We start from the raw sequence: 21039 nt of genomic DNA on the forward strand, positions 1-21039 counted from the left end.
TAGCTTTGCTGACCAGTATTTTCTCTGTGTTATCTCGCTATTTTCGAAGCTTTTCTTCATTATTATCGATTCCCCAGCTTCATCAGCTTCTGGAAAGTTAAGTAATATCTTTTAATTGTGTAAATGTAAGCTCTTGCCAGTTTTGCTTTTCGATTGATATCGTAATTAACATAACAAGAGCTGCTGCCGGCCGGATGGCATCATGACGCGATCGTTCTTTTGTTCATTTAGTTAGCAAGAACGATATTTCCGGCATCTTTGCTTTAATAACTTTAGCTATTTAGTATTTTAGCTTGGGATTTTTATATCATGTCATTGTTGTCGTGAATTTGGCTATAATTTCGACCCTCACGAGTGCTAGGCTTCTAGCCTAGGCACTTTCACACCTCATGCGTGATATAACCTTCCTGGTAAAGTTGTATTGAAGCTCAAGAAATATTTTATACAGTTAAGATATTACTGTTTCCTTTCCTCTTCCATAATAGTATACTAGAGTTACGTAGAACGTTTCTCTAAGCTCTTTAGCTTAATAGCTTCAGTGCTTTAGTATACTTTTTATGTCCCCAATACTCTTATATTGTCTTTTGGGGGGGAGATAGATATTTCATTTTCCCCCTTTAAGTCGATATTTTCTGTATGAGAATTAAGAGTAATTCCCTTTCCCTCTGACTAGCCTAGGCTATCCTCAGTTAATTTACTATAACCTGTGGTTGAGTAAGTTTTCTGGGGCGTTTCGTTTCCCTCTCCTTTTCTCTGAGCTGGCAACTGAGTAGCTTGTCAGCATTGAGTTTGGAGTTGGGGACGGGACATCAGAGTAAGTCTGTGTTAGCCATCAGGCTACCTGGATTTATACCAGCAACTGAGTAGCTTGTCGGTATTCCAGTAGGGCTAGTTGCTGTTCAGGAGGCTAGCCTCCCTAGATCTTGTAGAGGTTATTGTTTTACAATTCCCTCTTTATGGTCTAGCAGACAGCCCTGTTTTGGGGGTTCTTAACGGGAGGATAGGTTTCTTCCTTGTTTTGATCCCTGGTACGAGATTCTGTTCTCATGAGTTCTTTTCGGACGTTCTCTCATTGCCTAAACCAACCTGGGGAATTGACTTCCCCTATTTGAGGTTAATATGAGGACAGAATCCTTCAGGTTAAGTAATGCCTTAGGGTATTGCTTTACTTATGGACTATTCACCCCTTCCCCACTATCTCTTTCGTGTTGAGTGATCCAACACCCTTAGGGCTGTGGTTCTACATAAGCTCCTCTGGATGTCTGTAGACCTGGCATGAGTTTTTCTGTCTGTGCCTGGTTAGGTTACTGACAGATAACCTCATATCTTTGAGTGTTCCTTAGAGTCCTCCCTTGGACTGCTTTCCATATCCCTTAAGATGAGATATGGTTGAGTGGAAGCCCGAATTGATTTCCCTCTTCCACTGGCACACTGTTTCAGGATGTGGACGGCATAAATGATCCTTTGCCGTCTTCTATCCTTCTCTTTCCCTTTTACTGTCTATCATGGGCTATAATCGGCAATTAATTCTGCCGATAATTTGGGTTGGTTAGGCTAACAGTTCGCTGTAATCCCTTACCTTGGACATCGTTGATCGATGGCCTTTGGTTAGTTTGGTAGGCCTGTCTGCCGGCAACTGAGTAGCTTGTCGGCAGCAGGCCTATGCCTTCCATCCATAATGTTATATTTAATAGCCAGCAGTGGTCGGCAGGCCCGGCAGATGCCAGCCTGCTGGCATATGCTGACTAGCCCAACATGCCGACAATGTCGGCAAGCTCGACACTATATTCATCTTTTATTAGCCGGTAGTTGCCGGCAGGCTCGGCAGACACCTGCCTGCCGGCATATGCCGACTGGCCCTACATGCCGCCGATGTCGGCTGGTCCGGCAGTGTCGGCAGGGCCGGCAGGGCCGGCAGTGTCGGCGGGGCCGGCAGTGTCGGCGGGCCGGCAGTGTCGGCGGGCCGGCAGTGTCGGCGGGGCCGGCAGTGTCGGCGGGGCCGGCAGTGTCGGCGGGGCCGGCAGTGTCGGCGGGGCCGGGAGTGTCGGCGCTGCCGGCAGTGTCGGCAGGATCTGCAGTGTCGGTGGGGCCGGCAGTGTCGGCGGGGCCGGCAGTGTCGGCGGGGCCGGCAGTGTCGGCGGGGCCGGCAGTGTCGGCGGGGCCGGCAGTGTCGGCGGGGCCGGCAGTGTCGGCGGGGCCGGCAGTGTCGGCGGCATACTGCCGTCGGTAACTGCTGTATCCAGAAAAATATAGTAAAATTTTTCCAACCTGCAAGTGGTTCTTGAGCAGCCATTTGTGAGACCATCATATAGAGAGCTGATTCTCTCTTATTTTAATGATTATGTTCATTAAACTCATCCACTATATTGAACATTATAAGAGGATGTGTCAAGAAGACTATATATCTTGGATATTCCCTCTGTTATTTAATTCTTTGTGAATTTCATGGTTCAATATGGGAGGGGGTCATAGCCAATGGCTGGACGGGAAACACATGTAGGTGTCTTTCCTACTCTATAGCTTACCCTATCCAAGCTAAATATAATAAATGTTATTATGATGAAATCTGAGGATTTCACAGAAAACTCATTTGCTTTTCTTTTATTTACAGGAGGAGCATCCAGATTGCGGGAACAACTTTTGTAGGGTCCGCAGCAAGGACTTCTACGAACATGGCGTGTGTAGGTCTCACGCCCGCTGTTCTGTCACCAAAGGGGCCCTCAAATACTGGGACCCAGAGGTATGTACTGTGTGTGAGTTGGTTAAGGAGGCTTTTGATGATCAAAAGTCTGCGGAGTCTAGGGATGCAGCTAGGATTACGCTGCGAAAATGGGTAAGAGGTTTTCAAAAGAATACCTCTGGCCCATACCTTCCTAATGCTAGGATGAGGGACTGTCTCTTCCCCAGAGCTCGTGACGATTCCGTCATTCCCCAGACTAAGCCTTTAATCCCCTTAGTGCAGATCCAGGTTCAGAAGCCTGGAGATCCTGACGTTGCGGATACTTTGGAAAGTATCCACCTGGACGACAATATGTCTGTCGTTTCCGAGGAGACCAAGAAGAATCTCCTCGTGGAAGAGTCAAAACAGGAGGCAGTTGTCCCTCCTACTAGCGAGGTTGAGAACGCTGAAGCGGTGTCGGTTTCTTCAGGAGCTGCGGCTGAACCAGCACCCTCAAACTCTTCGCAACCGCCTCATTTGGAGGCAATTACGTCCACTCTGCAATCTTTGATGTCGATGGTATATGACTTGCAGAAGCGGTCTAACCAGAAAGAGACTACTTTCCGGTCAGAAATTGAACAGCTAGTTTCCTCGCGCTTAGCCCCGAAGAAACTAAAGGTGAAGGACCTTCCTGTGTTCTCCGACGTTAACCCGTTGAGGTAAGCGGAGCACATGCCTATGTCAGCAGGCAAGATTTTCCTCTCGGAGAAATTGGGTACTGTTCCAGTAGAGGATGTCGAGTTCTGGCCCAGCATAGCGTCCTACCTGGATTGTTATGTCCGGCTCAAAACTGAGCCGACATCAAAAGAAGAGACGCAGCCCAAGGATGTAATTGTCCTTGAGCTCGCTAAAGCACAAGCTATGTTTTCAGCAAAACTAAAAGAGAGGGCATTCACTAGCTCAAAGGTGCCGGCTTTAAGCAAAAAACATCCGTCGTTCATTGCTGACCCTCAGCGTGCTTTTCCCTTTATGGATAAAAGTTTTAAAGCAGCTCTGAAGGCCGTAAGGGCAGGAAAACCCTGCCCCACGCTGGAAGAGAGCAAGCCTTTCTCCCTTGCTTCTCCTTCAGATGATAAAGACTGGAAGGACGTTCATGTTACCTTCTCAGTCGGGAAGCTGGAGGCCAATATCGCTGGACGTCAGTTTAACGAGGACCTCCCAAAGCTGTCAGAGTTTCTCCTGAAGAGAGAACATGAGACGAAGGAACGCTTGGCAGCATCCATGTCTCTACAAACAGGGCTAGAAATGATGGCTAGCATTCCTGATACCCCAGATATGTATATGGTCTTTGCCAAGGCTCACTTGGCTACAGTAACGAAGGACCTATACAACTTTATCAGAGCCAGGACGGCTTGTAGGGAGTTCGTGTTTGCTTCCGCTTCTGTAAAACACGAACCTAGGAAGCTTATAGCTTCTAATATCTAGGGAAAAGACATTTTTCCTAGTGATGTGGTTAAGGAGGTCCTAGATAAGGTTGCTTCGGAGAATAGGAATCTCCTCTCTAAATGGGGCTTGTCCTCCAAGAGAAAGTCTTCCGCTGATGGGGGTCCCCAGCCGAAGAATAAGTCAAAGCAGCCTCGCTTGTCCTCTCGGCCAATATAGCAACAGCTTCCCGTGGCCACGGTGTCCCAGACGGTGGCACAACCCACCAACACCTTTCAACTGGTGCCCCAAACACCGGCGACTCAGTCACCAGTCTTCACCCCAGCTTACGAAAGGCAGTCGGCTTCTTCTAAGCCAAATTCTAGAGGCTCCTTTCGGGGCTCATCTAGGCGCCCCTTCAGAGGAAGAGGCAACAAAGTTGGTCGTGGCCAAGGTGGAAAGTCCTCCACCCAGCACTCAAAGTGATATGCTGCCGGTAGGAGGGAGACTTCTACACTTTCAGGATCGGTGGACCTTCGATCCTTGGGCCCACAGCCTGATCAAGATAGGACTGGGGTGGGGTTGGAACTCAACTCCACCAAGCTTTCCTCTATTCTTCCAACCTTCAACCCCAGTTCTGGAAGAATACGTTCAAGAACTACTGGACAAGAGAGTCATAAGGAAAGCAAAGTCCATCAAATTCCAAGGAAGGCTATTCTGTGTTCCGAAGAAGGATTCGGAAAAGCTCAGAGTCATTATTCTGGACTTATCACCACTCAACAAGTTCATTGTGAACTACAAGTTCAGAATGCTGACGTTTCAGCACATAAGGACCCTTCTGCCCAAAAGGGCATTTACAGTCTCCGTAGAGATGACGGACGCGTACTGGCATGTGCCAATCAACCGTCAGGTTTCCCCCTACCTAGGGTTCAAGCTCAAAAAAAAAAAAAAAAAGAAGTTTTCAGAGCCATGCCCTTCGGTCTGAATATTGCACCGAGAATATTCACAAAGCTTGCGAATGCAGTTGTTCGACAACTACGCCTCAAAGGGGTTCAGGTGATGGCCTACCTGGACGACTGGCTGGTGTGGGCAGCATCCAAAAAGGATGCATGCAAGCCTCTAGAAAAGTGATCCAATTCCTAGAGTACCTAGGATTCAAGATAAACCTGAAAAAGTCTCGGCTGTCTCCAGCTCAAAAGTTCCAGTGGTTGGGAATTCACTGGGACTTACAGTCACATTGCCTCTCCTTGCCAAAAGCAAAGAGAAAGGAGATAGCAGGGGCCGTCAAAAGTCTGCTTCAATCTCGAAGGATTTCAAGGAGACAACAGGAGAGAGTGTTGGGGTCTCTCCAGTTTGCCTCTTTGACGGACCAACTTTAGAGAGCACAATTAAAAAATGCATCTGGGATCTGGAGAAAATACGCTTACAACTATCGAAGAGATCTACTAAGACCGTTACCAAATCGTCTGCGATTGATTCTCAAGCCATGGTCGGAAACAAAGAACTTAAGAAGGAGAGTATCCTTGCAACCACCTCCTCCTGCAGTCACCATCCACACTGATGCTTCAAAGGAAGGAGGGGGGGTCATTCTCATCTTTGGAAAGTGCAAGGAACTTGGTCTCCCCTTTTCAAAACCTTCCACATCAACTATCTGGAAGCCATGGCAGTGTTTCTTTCCCTGAACAAACTGAAACTTCCCCGCTCAATTCACGTTCGTCTGGTCCTAGACAGCGAAGTGGTTATGAGATGCATAAATCGTCAAGGTTCAAGATCGCCTCAGTTGAATCAGGTGATAATAGCCATCGTTCATCTGTCCAAGAAGATGAAATGGCACTTATCAGCAGTCCACCTTCAAGGATTCCGCAATGTGACGCTCTATCCAGGTTCAACCGGATAGAGTCCGAAGGGTCCCTAGACGCAGGATCATTCTCCTTCATATTGAGCAAAGTCCCAGGATTGCAAGTAGATCTCTTCGCAACGAGCGACAACAAGAAGTTGGCCCGGTACGTAGCCCCGTACGAGGATCCTCTAGTGGAAGCGACGGACGCGATGTCTCTAGATTGGAACAGATGGTCCAGGATTTACCTGTTCCCACCAACCAACCTACTGTTGAAAGCCCTCAACAAATTGAGATCCTTTCGAGGGAGGGCAGCGATAGTGGCCCACAGGTGGCCAGGCAGTGGCTGGTTTCCATTGATAACAGAACTACGCCTGAAGCTGATCCCATTGCCGGAACCAGTTCTGACCTAGCTAGTACAGAATACGACTGTCTACGCTTCATCAGAGAAAACCCAGAACCTTCATCTCATGATTTTCTCGCCTTAGCGGTCAAGAAAAGGTTTGGGATCTCTGAAGACTATTAATTTCTTAGAATAATATAAGTCAAAGTCAACAAGAAGACAATACGAATCTTCCTGGAAGAAATGGGTGGCCTTTGTTAAGGCGAAGAAACCTCAAGAGATTTCTACAGATTTCTGCCTGTCCTTTTTCATCCATCTTCACGGACAAGGGCTAGCTGCTAATAGGATCACGACGTGTAAATCTGCCTTATCTAGACCGATTCTATATGCCTTCCAAGTGGATTTTTCAAGCGAAATCTTCAACAAGATTCCGAAAGCCTGCGCAAAACTTCGGCCTGCAGCCCCTCCAAAGCCTATTTCATGGTCTTTGGATAAGGTTCTTCATCTGGCCTCGACCTTGAACAATGAAGATTGCTCGCTGAAAGACTTGACTCAGAAAGTGATATTTTTATTTGCACTAGCCTCAGGAGCCAGAGTTAGTGAAATAGTGGCCCTCTCGAGGGATGATGGCCACATTCAGTTTACACCGAAAAGAGAACTAAATCTCTTTCCGGATCCGACGTTTCTCGCCAAGAATGAGCTACCCACTAAGAGATGGGGTCCCTGGAGAATCTGCCCTCTGAAGGAAGAAGCCTCCCTCTGCCCAGTGGAATGCCTGAAGGTCTATCTTCGTAGAACTTCAGACTTTAAGGGAGGTCAGCTTTTTAGGGGAGAAACTTCTGGTTCGACGTTATCCTTGAAACAGATAAGGGCGAAAATCACTTACTTTATTCGCAGAGCGGATCCTGACAGTACACCCGCAGGTCATGATCCGAGAAAGGTTGCCTCGTCTCTTAACTTCTTTCAGACTATTACAAGAAATCAAATTTCATGTGGTGGCTGCAGGCAGTATAATAAAGCCTGTAGTTTGATTACTGTGAAGGACAGTGCACTAATTGGGACTGTTAGTGAAGGGTGTGCATGATAGAGTTAGGTATATCATGATATTTTTTAGTGTTGATATGAACATTATAAACTGTCTTCCATAGTTAAGTGAACTTAAGCATAATGTTTTGACATAAGTGTCAGCATGTTTATGCATAATGTCTTTTAGTAATAACATATATATTGAAATTTCCTAATTTCACGGAGTGGCAACGTTTTCTCTTTCAGATGAAACTTATTTATTTTTTTATTACTGTTATGCTTGTTATGTCTATGTCTAGCATAAATATATTACTTAATAATAACTTCTGTGTTTCTTGTAAATAAACTATAGAAGGAATCTTTGCGTCTCTCTCGCCTTAAGATTATTAGATTATATGCAGAGTATCCTTGATCCTCTTATGGACCTTGTGGGACAAAGTCTCCCTTACCATGCAAACAGGTAAGTATGGTTGTGCTATGATTGTTTACTGTGTTATGTTTCCTACGTGAACATAAACTTGTCTGCCTGATCCAGACCTGGGAGGTACAGTACTCTATTCAGAACTCTAGTACAAACTATGCTTTACCTATATACGACATGATATACTTTCTGCTTGCTTATTGTTCCTTGAACTCACAATCTCGGGTTTTTCCTAGAGTCTATACAGACTTTTCCCTGTAGGGGCCAGGAAGAGCTGGCATATGGTATGCTCAGTTAGTTGATGTATTGCGGTAACATCAAGTGTCTTTGGTCTTTATGACCAATTAGGATATAGTCAATTCGAGATAACAGCACTATTAAATCCACAGGTACATTAATGCTCTGGTAAACTTCCATCAGCACGACAGAGCCTAAGCCCAAAAAACAGATTTTGACCGAAGCGAAAAATCTATTTTTGGGTGAAAGAGCCATGTCGTCCTGATGGACCCAGGATCCTTTGATAAAAGGATGTTAATCCCTCCCTTTTGGTACTGTATGTATAATACTTACAAAGCTAGGAAGAATGGTTTGGTGGCGCCGTACGGTGGCGATTGGCCGAACTATTTACAGTATGTTAGGAGAGTCGAGTTGTTTTACCTCTTTAACGTCTCTCTTATTTTTCTTGCCACTTTCCCTCTCGAAGTGAAAGGCTATTCGGGGTGTAAATAGCTATAAGATGTGTCAAGATACGTCCTTACGTGATATCCCTTGGAGAAATTTAAGGGATACTCGCTCCAGGAGATAGAATTCTGGGTACCTTCAGTAAATTCTCTGGGATATATCACTGTAGTCACATATAACTTAGGAAGCTACTAATGAAGGAACTTCCATCAGGACGACATGGCTCTTTCACCCAAAAATAGATTTGTCGCTTTGCTCAAAATCTGTTATATATATATATATATATATATATATATATATATATATATATATATATATATATATATATATATATTTATATATATATATATATATATATATATATATATATATATATATATATATATATATATATATATATATATATATATATATATATATGTGTGTGTGTGTGTCTGTCTGTCTGTGTATTGTTTTTGTGTTTTGGGTGCGATGTGTTTTTTGTCTTCGTATATGCGTGTATATGTCCGTTTGTCTATTTACCCATAAAATAAAAACTAGTACTACTGTATATATCATCGTCTACTCAGTTTTATAACCCATTAAATATAAGTATATATTTCCATTTGGGAAAAAGTTTATATAATTTGATTGCTTCGCACCATGAGGAAATCATTTGAACAGAAGTTATCTCTCCTCTAAAGAGCATGAATCCACTCTTGGTTCATTTTCCGTCTAAAAGGCTGAAAATCTTTCTTTTCAACAACCTCTAAAGTCAAGTTCAAAGTTACAACGAAGCGTTTGTGTAATTAGGATCTCTTCGAACCCTTTTCTTTGTAACATTAATAGTTTCAGATTATTTATTTCATAGCCTAATTTGCCTTTGGTCGTAATTAAAACGAACATGATAATCTTTGAAAGTTGATAGACGTATCAATAAAAAGAAAAATTAATAAGAAAGAGATAATAATTCTCAATCATTATATAACATACATTTTACATTGTTATTATGCTACATATATGAATTACATCATTCATCCTTATCTGTACACAAAAGTTTAACTTGAATCAAATAAAGAATATCTCAAAGGTACATCCTTTCTATTTTCATCGTCCACTAAACTTTCACTGCATCGTCTAAAAAAACTAAGCCATTCGTGAAAGTGGAATTCCCAGCAGGCGTTGCTGTTTTCGCTTTCTGTTTGCGCCTCTTAGAGCACAAAAAAGTTTATCGGATATCAGAGCTGGTTCTCATAAATGGAATACTATCGAGGATGACTCAAGGAAAACCTGGGATTCTCAGCACACGGTTATTGTAAGAAGGGCAAATGGAAACATTATTTTTTTTTATTGACTTCAAATAAAAATAGGAGACCAAACAGCATTATGAAAAGTGTTTTAAGCACCAGTGTTACTCTAAAAAAGTTATTAGTCTATTAACAAATACTTTTTTTGCGGATTGTATAAAATACGAGTCCCGTTTTATTACGAATTTATTGATTGTTTCCTTTTATTATGAATTTATAGACTCCCTGTTATTTCTATTTTCGTAAGGCAGTAAATTGGATATAATACTTTGCATTAGAAATATGTCCTAAAGTAAGATTTCTATTCACTTCCGGCATTCCTTTCATCTGTTTGATTGACTAACAAGTAACAACAACAGAACAAAAACTAAAAAAAAAATTAAATATAGATCAAAATCGACTTGTTTCTCTCTCTCTCTTATTATTGTTATTGATCAAGGTTTTCAGTTGTTTTTAGATTAAAGATCCTTACTGAACTCTGCTATTTTCCTACTAATTATCAAAATGAGAAAAGCCTGAAATGGTGAAAAGCTGCAAAGAGCAATCTATAAAAATAGAACCAAAATTAGAGTTGCATACTTTCAGTCACTCGATTTAGTTCATGACGTTTGAGGATGACATTTCGAAGGCTTGGAGTCTGATGTCACGAACCATTCCAGTCTTTAATATAACGGTAGATACGCAAATTTGATTATATTCATTTCCACATGAAAAACACAAATCAGAAACACCTACTTCACAATTAAATTCACTAAAATATATATAACTAACCTTTTATCAAGGTTTAAGCTGAATCCAAGGACCCGTTAAGGAAACCAGCACAGTGCTGAGAAGATGCACAGAAGTCAAACCTATGAAAGAATGAAAAATGAAGATTAAAAAAAAGTGATAAATAACAATGTTAATCAACTAGAAGAATATACTATGAATCAAGAATCTTATCAACATTCTAAATAAAAAAAGAAAAAAAAATGTAGTAAGTTTGATTATCCCAAATTCCACGCTTTAATTCTCTAATAAGGAATATTATTACACAGCGTGATCACAACCAAAACAAAACTCTAAGAATAATGTGATGATGGATGTTACAAAAGAAAAGGCTCTACAGTTCGAGTTAGAAGCAGTTTTAATCAATCTTCATCCTACAGTTCTGCTTTCTCTATTCAAATTTTCTATCATCTTTTGCAATTCCTCCCATGATTCACTAAGCAAAACTATGTCATCTGCAAATCTATTTTAATATTTTTTATTATCATAATAATAACAATAATTTTGGTAATATTAGTAATAATAAAAATTTTAATACTTATGAATATTGATTTTAATAAAACTAATAATTTTTATAATTTTAATGATTTTAACAATTATATAATATAACGCAATATAATACAAATAACAACAACAACAACAACAACAACAACAACAACAACAATAATAATAATAATAATAATAATGATAATAATTTTGATTATACTACATGGGGGATGCTACAATCACAGATGGTATAAATAAAAAGTACTTTCATTATTATGAATTTTTGTTTATTCACTAATCACTGATCTAACCAAACGATAATCATAAAGATTAACATCCACATCTTGGATAAAGAATTTAATGGACTTGAAGTTATGTTTAACATTTTAATATGTGAGTAAACTTTTCCAGAACCGACAGGTGAACGAATTATATTTACGTAGTCAAGATTAATATCCAGAGTTATCATTAATCTAAATAGATATTTGTTAAAAGATCCATAAAGGAATGAATAACAAGCAGATGATACGATTATTGTAAAAGTAGTAGTGTCATATGTACGAACAAAGATGATGTTTTCAAGACCAAACCACGTATCAAGTGTATAATATATAAAAAGTAAAAACACTAAATATGAACCGTAATAAGAGAAAGGGATTCAATGTAGTACTGTCTGGCCAGTCTAAGGCCCAATAACTCTCTAGCAGTAGTATCTCAATGGGTGACTGGTGCCCTGGCAAACCCACTTCTTACATAATACATAGAAAGTAAAGGCCAGGTAACATGATCATTGGCACGTCATTGTGCCACAACCCTGTGATATATTCTTTTTTTGTTTTAGGTCCCTTTGGACGTGACTGTCTACAAAGTTTACCAAAATCGGCAGTTATGATATGCGAGGCCTTGAATCTCCAATGTGTGACTCTGACATTAGGATCACCAGAGAATAACATCCTACATTAACTATGGTATCAACCACCAACCTATCTTTGAAATTAATTGTTGAGAAATTAGAAGAAAATCCTTTCTGTTCAAAACCAAAGACATTGCGATTAACACGTACAAAAGTATTCGTCAAGACCCATAATACAAACTTCATGTCCAGAATCTTGGGAATGTACAACACAAGATATACCAAAAGAATTGAAAAGCGCAAATACCCTTGTTAAATCCAAGCGGAAAATTCGGGAATGAATTATCGTTTTCAACATCTGCATTCATACTTCTTGTCAAAAGACATTCAGAAATTGTAGATCTATTGAGAATCATAGAAAAAAAAAAGATGGTAATTACTCTGCCCAATGCTAAAACTATCACATTTAAATATTCATTTTCTAAAGTAAATATCTTCAACCACGCTTGCAAATATATGAGAAAATTCTTGATCCTTAAACCATATTGGATATACAAAAGCAAAGAATAGGTGTCTTTAGGGGTATATGTTTTGCAGTTTGAAAGTTATGTAAAACATTTGTAGTTTAGTGTTATCGATAAAATAAACAATAGCACTGAGGAAACAAGTGACTAGAACTTCCGTCTATCCGTCCTACTGAGGATATTCTATAACCCCTGCGACGCGGTTATAGTGCACTCCTTTGTAAAGATGATGGATCAGCATTCGATTCTCGAACCATAAAATCATCTTAGCCCTTGTTTACCTAAGCATTAAAATTGGGAACTGGTAACTGGAACGGCAAAGAAATATATGAGCCTATTGGAAACATCCTTGCCTGGCGTTCTACCGGACTGGGGGTTGAGTCATTTTCAAGCTCTATATATATACATTCTCTAAAAGCAATTATTGATAGGGCAATGTAACATAAATTAGGGAAAAGCAAAATTATAAGTCATAAAATTTACAATTAATTTACAATTAAAATGTAAATTTATGACAATTTACAATCCGAAGAATGACTGGCGAATATGATGATCCGGATCAGTTCAAATCTCGGAAAAACTTAGCGTGAACTTTCTCTCTCTCCGCCAGAGAACCTGCATTTGGTCCGCACTATTACCCCTCAATTTTCGAAAGATCAGAAGGATTTGTAACCCATAGCATGAATCATTATAAATTGGAAATGTCAGGGTCTACAAACATAACAATGTGTGCATATATGTAAAATCTATATATATTATATATATATATATATATATATATATATATATATATATATATATATATATATATATATATATATATATATATATATATTTATATATCTATATATATATACTGTATATACGCACACAAACAGGCACACGCACGCACAAACATTATATGTAAAGTTATTTAATGCAAATTTTACTCAAATAGACAGAATATTTATTGTAAAGTATAAATATGCGAGCTTGTAATAACAAATATACATTTTATACCGAAACGTTTTTTGGAGTAAATCGTATTGTGTTCAACAGTATTAGTAAGTTAAGTTCATTGCCACTCGCTAAATTACAGTTCTACATATTTTCACTAAATTTAAAGAAATGCCATCTTCAGTTACTGAGAGAAAAGATTTCTCCAGAAAACTCGAGCAATGCAATTTTATGTTGCAACTAATGCTCCACCCCCGAAGGTATTTGACCGCTTTATCACCTGGCCGGATTAAAAACACGTTTTTATGTCCATTAATTCCATTATTTTTATGCGGGCTAAGATAGCTGAGCTTTCTTTGGGACCAAAACTGGACTCTTCTCAATTACTTAACCTTACCAAGAGGAAGAGGAGTTTCTTGTTTATTCAAATATTTTTACTGTAGGTCTTCATGTACACAAATAGGTATAAAAAAAGATAAGGTTTTATATGAGATAATTAATCGTCGTATGTTTTAGAATTGAATTATAATAAACGAGGATATGTTTGTGCATATTGAATAGAGGAAACATCCCTCTCTCTCTCTCTCTCTCTCTCTCTCTCTCTCTCTCTCTCTCTCTCTCTCTCTCTCTCTCTCTCTCTCTCTCATTCAATCAAAATTAGTGTATTTTAGCTAGATAATAATCAGAAATCACCTTTTCACACAGAAAATGGAAAATGCAATGAAAACTTTTCAATATAAATAAATATCGGGGTTTTTGGCTTAAATACATATATTACTAAGGATGGCATTGATAATATTTTTGGTTTTGACATTTGCAAACGTTGTATTGCCTACTGTTTCAGTAATAAAATGTCGTTATAGATTACTAGCTCTAATAAATATTCTAAAATATTGTCATAGTAATGGTCATAAAGTTCGGGTATCTATAGCATTTTATAAAACCATTGGCGTTTTTTTCCTTTTTTTTTTAATTCACTTCTTAATGTCTCAAATCTGATTTCCGAAATAAATACAACTTCATCCGATGTGTACTACACAAAAAATACATACAATCGACTTTTCTACCCTCTAGTTATCCATTGTGCAAATATAATTATTTTAGGGTAACCTCATAATAATGAATCGTATGTATAATTTGGGACATGCAGTTACAAGGAGAAAGCCATGGATGTCAAATGATACTTGAGATAATATAAAAAGAAGACAAAGATAGAAATTGATTGTTGGAAGTTTTCGAGGAAGTAATGAAAATTACCAGGTAGAGAATGCTATGTATTCAAGTATTGATAGTGAGGAAAAAAGATACCAAGGAATGAGATGAGAGAACATTTAGACAGGAAAGCAGATGAGGCTGATAAAGCTATTATTCAGGGAGTGGCTGTGGTCTAAGAATTGCTCAAAGAATTATCGATGAAATCTTTATGGGAGAAAAGAGGAAGAAGTATATACCTTAAGGAAAGAGATGGATCTGTTAAAACAATAGAAGATGGAGAAAGGCAATGTTGGATAGAGCGCTTTAGTTAGGTCATAAATAGGAGATATGAAGGGAATAATTTGATTGATATACCTGAAACTGAGGAAAACCTTGATGTGTCCATGTATGAATTCAGTGTGCTTGAAGTCAAAACTATCATTACAAAATTGAAGAGACGGAAAGCCCCTGGATACGAAGGAATAACTTCTGAGATGATACTGGCCGAAAATGAAGTGACTCCAGATCACTTACAAGATTATTTTGTAGAATGTGGCGTGAAGAAGCAAGGCCTGATGAATGAGAGCAAGGAATGTTGGTGAAAAGTGGCAAAAAAAAGAGATCTGACTGATTGCAATAATTACTGAGGCATCACAGTTATATTAGTTTTCATTAAAATATATAGCATGCTCATTTTGAAGAGACTAGAGGGAAACATTAATGAAAAGCTGAGAGATGAACAACAGGATTTAGAAAAGGTAGAAATTGCGATGACCAATTTCTCATTTAATTTTTAGACATGTGGTACACCAATGTGTAGAATATAGAAATCAACTTTTGATGGCAATTGTGGACTATGAAAAAGCCTTTGATAGTGTGCAGAGGTCAATTTTGTGGAGTCCCTCTGAAATATGTAAATTTAATTAACTCTGTTTATGAGTATAACAAATGCAAAGTTAGTGTTACTGGAGTCCTATCATACGAATTTTCAGTGAACAGTGGAGTATTCCAAGGGAATGTGTTGTCACCTATGTTGTTTATCCTATTCATGGATTTTGTATTGCATAGAACAGTTGGGGATGGTGGAGAAGGATTGGACTGGATTGGTAACAGGATATTAGCTGACCTAGAATATGCTGAGGACGCTGTCCTTATTAGCAGAACACAACAGGACTTACAAAGCTTGCTTACCAGAATGCATGAAATATAACATGAGGTTGAACTCAAGATAGATAGAAGAAAGACAGAGATGATGAGAACGGAATATGCGATGGAAGATGAAATATTATTGGAAGGAGAAAGGAATAATGAGGTAGAATCATTGAAATACTTAGGAACTACGATCTATAATACAAGATCCTTAGAATATGAATTAAATGAAAGATCGATAAATGCAACTCAGACAAAGGCTAGGCTGAGTGGAATTTGGGAATCAAATTGCCTGAAATTACATATATAAATCAGGTTATATATCAGTTTAGTGAGATCGGTGTTACTGTATGGACATAAATCGTGGTATTGCAATGAAACACTATCAAACAGATTTTATAGATTTGAGAACAAAGCCCTCAAAAGAATATTGGAAGTTAAATGGCAGGACAGGATTAGGAATGAAACTATAAGAGAGATTACTCGAGGGCCATATGTGGATGATATCATGGTGAGGGGTAGGTGGAGAATGTTTAGACATGCTCTTCTCACTTCCAAAGAGAGATTAGTTCCCTAAACTTTCAACTGGGCTCCACAAGGCACTAGAAGAGTTGGAAGACCCAATCCTACATGGCTAAGGACTGAAGCGTGAAGTAGGAGATGATGAATGGAGTTGTATTGATTCAAAACCTCAAGATAGAGACGACTGGCGAAATCTAACCGAGGCCATTTGCGTCAATAGGTGCGGGAGGATATAATGATGATGATGATTTTTGTTCGAACTTCATCAATGGAGACTAGGTGTTTTCATTTGTTCCTTGACTAGGTACTATGTATTAAAAGGAAGACATGTTAATTAGTCATACTAAATGCAATGGATACATATACATACAAAATCTCTCTGTCTCCCTCTCTCTCTCTCTCTCTCTCTCTCTCTCTCTCTCTCTCTCTCTCTCTCTCTCTCTCTCTCTCTCTCTCTCTCTATCTATCTTTATATATATATATATATATATATATATATATATATATATATATATATATATATATATATATATATATATATATATATAGATATATATACATATATATATATATATATATATATATATATATATATATATATATATATATATATATAGATATATATAGATATATATATATATATATATATATATATATATATATATATATATATACTGTGTATATATCTATATATATATATATATATATATATATATATATATATATATATATATATATATATATATATATATATATAAGTAAGGATTAGTATTGCATATGAACATAGCGTTGATTAAACCTTCAAATCTGTTCATAAGAGCAATAACAGTACATGTTAAAATAATTATCTCCCCGAATTTCAACACTTGGGTTCATGTTTTTTTGTATTACTCTTCCCTTGGTATTACACTTCAAATTTGACTTTTGCATGACACAGTGTTTCCATATAAACATATTACCTTTGGACGTGAAAAGAAATTTTTGAAACATTTTCTTCATTTAGAGCATAGCATGTTGACTTTTCATTAGTGAAACATCTGAAACAGACAACGCTCTCAGATTTCATGGTATGCATATGTACACACTTAATTTTCTCTTGCGTTATTGAGAAGCTCTTCATTAAGATCAATCAGATGACTCTTGTTCATACCACACTCGGAATTTAATTATGCAATTGTGGATGAATCATTTATCTTTCTTTTAGCTCAATCTCAAGACAGAAAACTTGACAGTTGATTATTATTATTATTATTATTGTTATTATTATTATTATTATTATTATTATTATTATTATTATTATTATTATTATTATTATTATTATTATGTATTCATGTTTATAACTACCTATTACCAGAGATTATATTTGTGTTTACAGATACTTACGACTCATTAAGCATAACTACCTTGTTAACTATCTTGTGTTGTTTTAAACTGTGTATCATTATAAGATAGTCTTAAAAATAAAGCCTTCAGAAAAGATCTATCTGAGTTTTGTGTCCATCCAAATATACTTCAATGGTGAAGAGGGACTGACGCACGAAAGGGAAAATTAAGGATAGCGCATTTCGGAAATATAGCAGCATATGACAAATCCGAGGACATTGAAGATTATGTTGGAAGGTTTGATCAGTTCTGCTTAGCAAATGACATTACAGAGGACGATAAGAAACGGGCAGTTTTCTTGAGCACCGTCAGTGCTCCTAAAAATGGACTTCTGAAAACATTGCTTGCCCCTAATAAGCCCTCATCAAGGACTTATCGAGAACTTACTGAACTTTTGAAAAATAACCTCAACCCAAAACCCATCCTGATGCCTGAACGTTTCAAGTTTTACAATAGGAAACAACGTCCAGGAGAATCCATCATCGATTATGCAACGGAGCAACGGAAATTAGTGGAAACATGTCAGTTTGGTGCTTTTCAAGAGGAAGTTTTAAGAGACTTGTTTGTTATTGGATTGGCCAACCGCTCGGCACGGAGGAAACTATCAAGTGAACTTCAGCTTGACTTAAAGAAAGCATTTTCGATTGCGCTAAGTCAGGAAATGGCTGATGAAAACGTCACAAACATTCAGGGTGAAACTCAGGAGGTAAAAAAAGTTGTTGGGCTGAAAGTTTCTCTCCTCGAGTGTTACCGTTGCAGGAAAACAAACCATAAGGCTGCTGTTTGTTTCCATATGGATACTAAGTGTAATGGGTGTCATAAAAAAGGACACCTTCGTATAATGTGCAGAATGGAAAATCACACCACAGTCAATCGAAATTGGAAATATGGAAGACAAGGAAGGAAACGATCGACGGTCAACATGGCAGAGGAGGTGACCAGCGGCTCGGAAGAAGAAACTACAGAGTGCAAACTACAGGATGAATTGGTGCATACATTGAAATACTGTGCTAAGAAAATTAAAGCAAGACACAATAAGGTTCCAGAGATAATAGTGAAAGTTAAATTAAATGGGATACCAATTGATATGGAATTGGACACGGGAGCTTCTTTGTCAATGATAACTGAAGAGTTCTACACTAAACATCTATAAAATAGAGTACTTCAATCCAGCGATATTGTGCTGAAAACCATGACGGGAGAAAAAATAGATGTCTTCGGGATATGCTAAATAACTATAGAAGTTCATGGACACAGAGTGGAGGAAGTGCCATTGTATGTGGTACAGGGGAATGGTCCTGCCTTATTCGGTAGGGACTGGCTGCATTTTGCGAAATTTGACTGGAAAAAGGTAGCTGTAAATCATCTGCATTCGGGTATTCTGAAAACCTCAAAGTTAGAAGAACTGTTAAGGCAATATGGTGATGTTTTTGATGGTGAACTGGGTACAGCCAAGAATATAAAGGCTCATATTCGTGTAAGAAAATATGCAAAACCAATCTTTTATAAAGCGAGGACAGTTCCTTATGCAATCAGGGATGCTGTGAATGCAGAACTTAAAAGACTAGAATTGAAAGGAATTATTGAAAAAGTTGACTATAGTGAGTGGGCGGCACTAATAGTGCCAGTTTCAAAAGACAATGGTTCTATTAGGATCTGTGGTGACTTCAAGGTCACCATAAATCGTTATGTGGAAAACTCAGAACATCCAATGCCAAATCCAGATGAACTATATCAGTGACTGAACGGTGGAAAAACTTTCTCAAAGTTAGATTTATCGCAAGCTTATCAGCAAGTGGAATTAGATGAGGAATCTAGGAAATATGTCACGATTAACACACCACTTGGTTTGTACAGATATACACGTTTACCATATGGTGTCTCTGCAGCACCACAACTTTTTCAGTCTTTAATGGATAAACTTCTGCAAGGAGTACCTTGTGGATGCAACATAGATGATATTAGTCTTACTGGGAGAACCGAAGCTGAACATTTACACAATCTTGAAAAGGTACTTGAGCCATTGCACATCAATGGGTTGAAATGTAATTTGTCGAAATGTGAGTTTATGAAGCCCTCCTTGAAATATTTAAGTTTCATTGTGGATGAAGAGTGTATCCATATGACGGAGGATGACATTGCAGCAGTCACGGAGGCACCAAGGCCAGAATCAAGGTCTGAAATGCAATCCTTCCCGGGGCTGGTAAACCATTATGTCGCTATGTGCCAAATCTCTCATCAATCGCATTGGTCAGTAGAGTGTGAAAGAGCTTTTTCCGAGATTAAAAAAATGCTGACCACTGAAACAGGAGTATTACTGCACTATGATTTGAGTAAACCTGTGACGTTGGCAGTAGATGCATCACCCAAAGGACTTGGAGCAGTGCTTTCCCATATCACCAGTAACGGAGAGAGACCAATTGCTTATGCATCAAGAATGTTAATACTCACTGAACGTAACTATTCCCAAATTGAGCGTGAGGGTTTGGCAATCATCTTTGGACTACGGACGTCTCATCAATATTTATATGGTCGTAAGTTTACCCTTATTACAGATAACAAACCACTGTTATACATTCTGGGACCCAGGAAGAGCATTCCAGTCCTTGCAGCTGCAAGAATACAACGCTGGGCTATACAGTTGGCAGCTTATGATTATGATACTGAATTACGTCGTTCAAGTGACAATGGAAATGCTGATGCAATCTTACGGTTACCTTTACCAGATTGTGACTCTGATGCATCAGATAAGCTTGTAAACTTGACACAAGAAGCAACTGCATTTAACAGGCACCAGGTGAACTCTCTTCCTGTAACTGTGAAATCTGTTGCAAGGGAAACTTTGCATGATGCTGTACTGGCTAGAGCTTTATATTATACAAGAAATAGATGGCCAGACTCTGAGGACATAGCACAGGAACTGAAACCCTTCCATAGCCGTCAGCGGGAGTTTTCAATCGAAGAGGGATGTCTTTTATGGGGTGCCAGGGTGGTAATACCGTCCAGATATATGGTGGTCATCCGGGGATTGTTAGGATGAAAGGTTTAGCTCGCTTGCATGTGTGGTGGCCGAATATCGATCATGATATTGAAAACACTGTGAAGGGTGCTCTGCTTGTCAGGCTACTCAGCCAATGCCGACTCGTGCTGAGGGTAATCCGTGGAAATGGCCTTCTGGTCCGTGGAAAAGAGTACATGTTGATTTCGCAGGACCATTCCTGGGACAAATGTACCTTATTATGATTGACGCATATTCAAAATGGCCAGAAGTACGCCCAATGAAATCAGTTACAACTACTAATACCATCAAGATCACGGGGCGGGTATTTGCTCAGCATGGGGTTTGTGTAGAGCTCGTGTCTGATAATGGAAGACAGTTTGTGGCTGAGGAATTTAAAGAGTTCATGACCCAAAATGGTGTAAAGCATATACTGATACCCGCTTCTCACCCAAGCAGTAATGGGCAGGCCGAAAATACAGTAAGAGCATTCAAACAAGGAATGAAAAGGGCGATGAGAACATTGCAATCGTGTAATATATCTTTAAATA

The 21039-nt window shown here is 38.7% G+C and overlaps 1 protein-coding gene across 1 annotated transcript; it reads left to right on the forward strand.

The window, feature by feature from the left end:
• The first annotated feature begins 7682 nt into the window (after positions 1-7682).
• Positions 7683-18643, forward strand: LOC137657562 (uncharacterized). Its single transcript, XM_068391895.1, has 3 exons — positions 7683-7747; positions 14855-15030; positions 17688-18643. The coding sequence occupies exons 1-3, from the start codon at positions 7683-7685 to the stop codon at positions 18641-18643; spliced, it is 1197 nt and encodes a 398-aa protein (XP_068247996.1).
• Positions 18644-21039: the final 2396 nt, after the last annotated feature.

The sequence above is a fragment of the Palaemon carinicauda genome, chromosome 18 (genome assembly GCF_036898095.1).
Source record: "Palaemon carinicauda isolate YSFRI2023 chromosome 18, ASM3689809v2, whole genome shotgun sequence".
NCBI classification, from domain to species: domain Eukaryota; kingdom Metazoa; phylum Arthropoda; class Malacostraca; order Decapoda; family Palaemonidae; genus Palaemon; species Palaemon carinicauda.

Bases quoted from the DNA above. Each gene is read 5' to 3' on its own strand.
- LOC137657562 (XM_068391895.1), top strand. From the start codon at position 7,683: ATGCAGAGTATCCTTGATCCTCTTATGGACCTTGTGGGACAAAGTCTC. The intron at 7,748-14,854 runs GTAAGTATGGTT...GTATGAATTCAG, and splicing joins CTCCCTTACCATGCAAACAG to TGTGCTTGAAGTCAAAACTA. The intron at 15,031-17,687 runs GTTGGTGAAAAG...GAAATATAGCAG, and splicing joins GATGAATGAGAGCAAGGAAT to CATATGACAAATCCGAGGAC.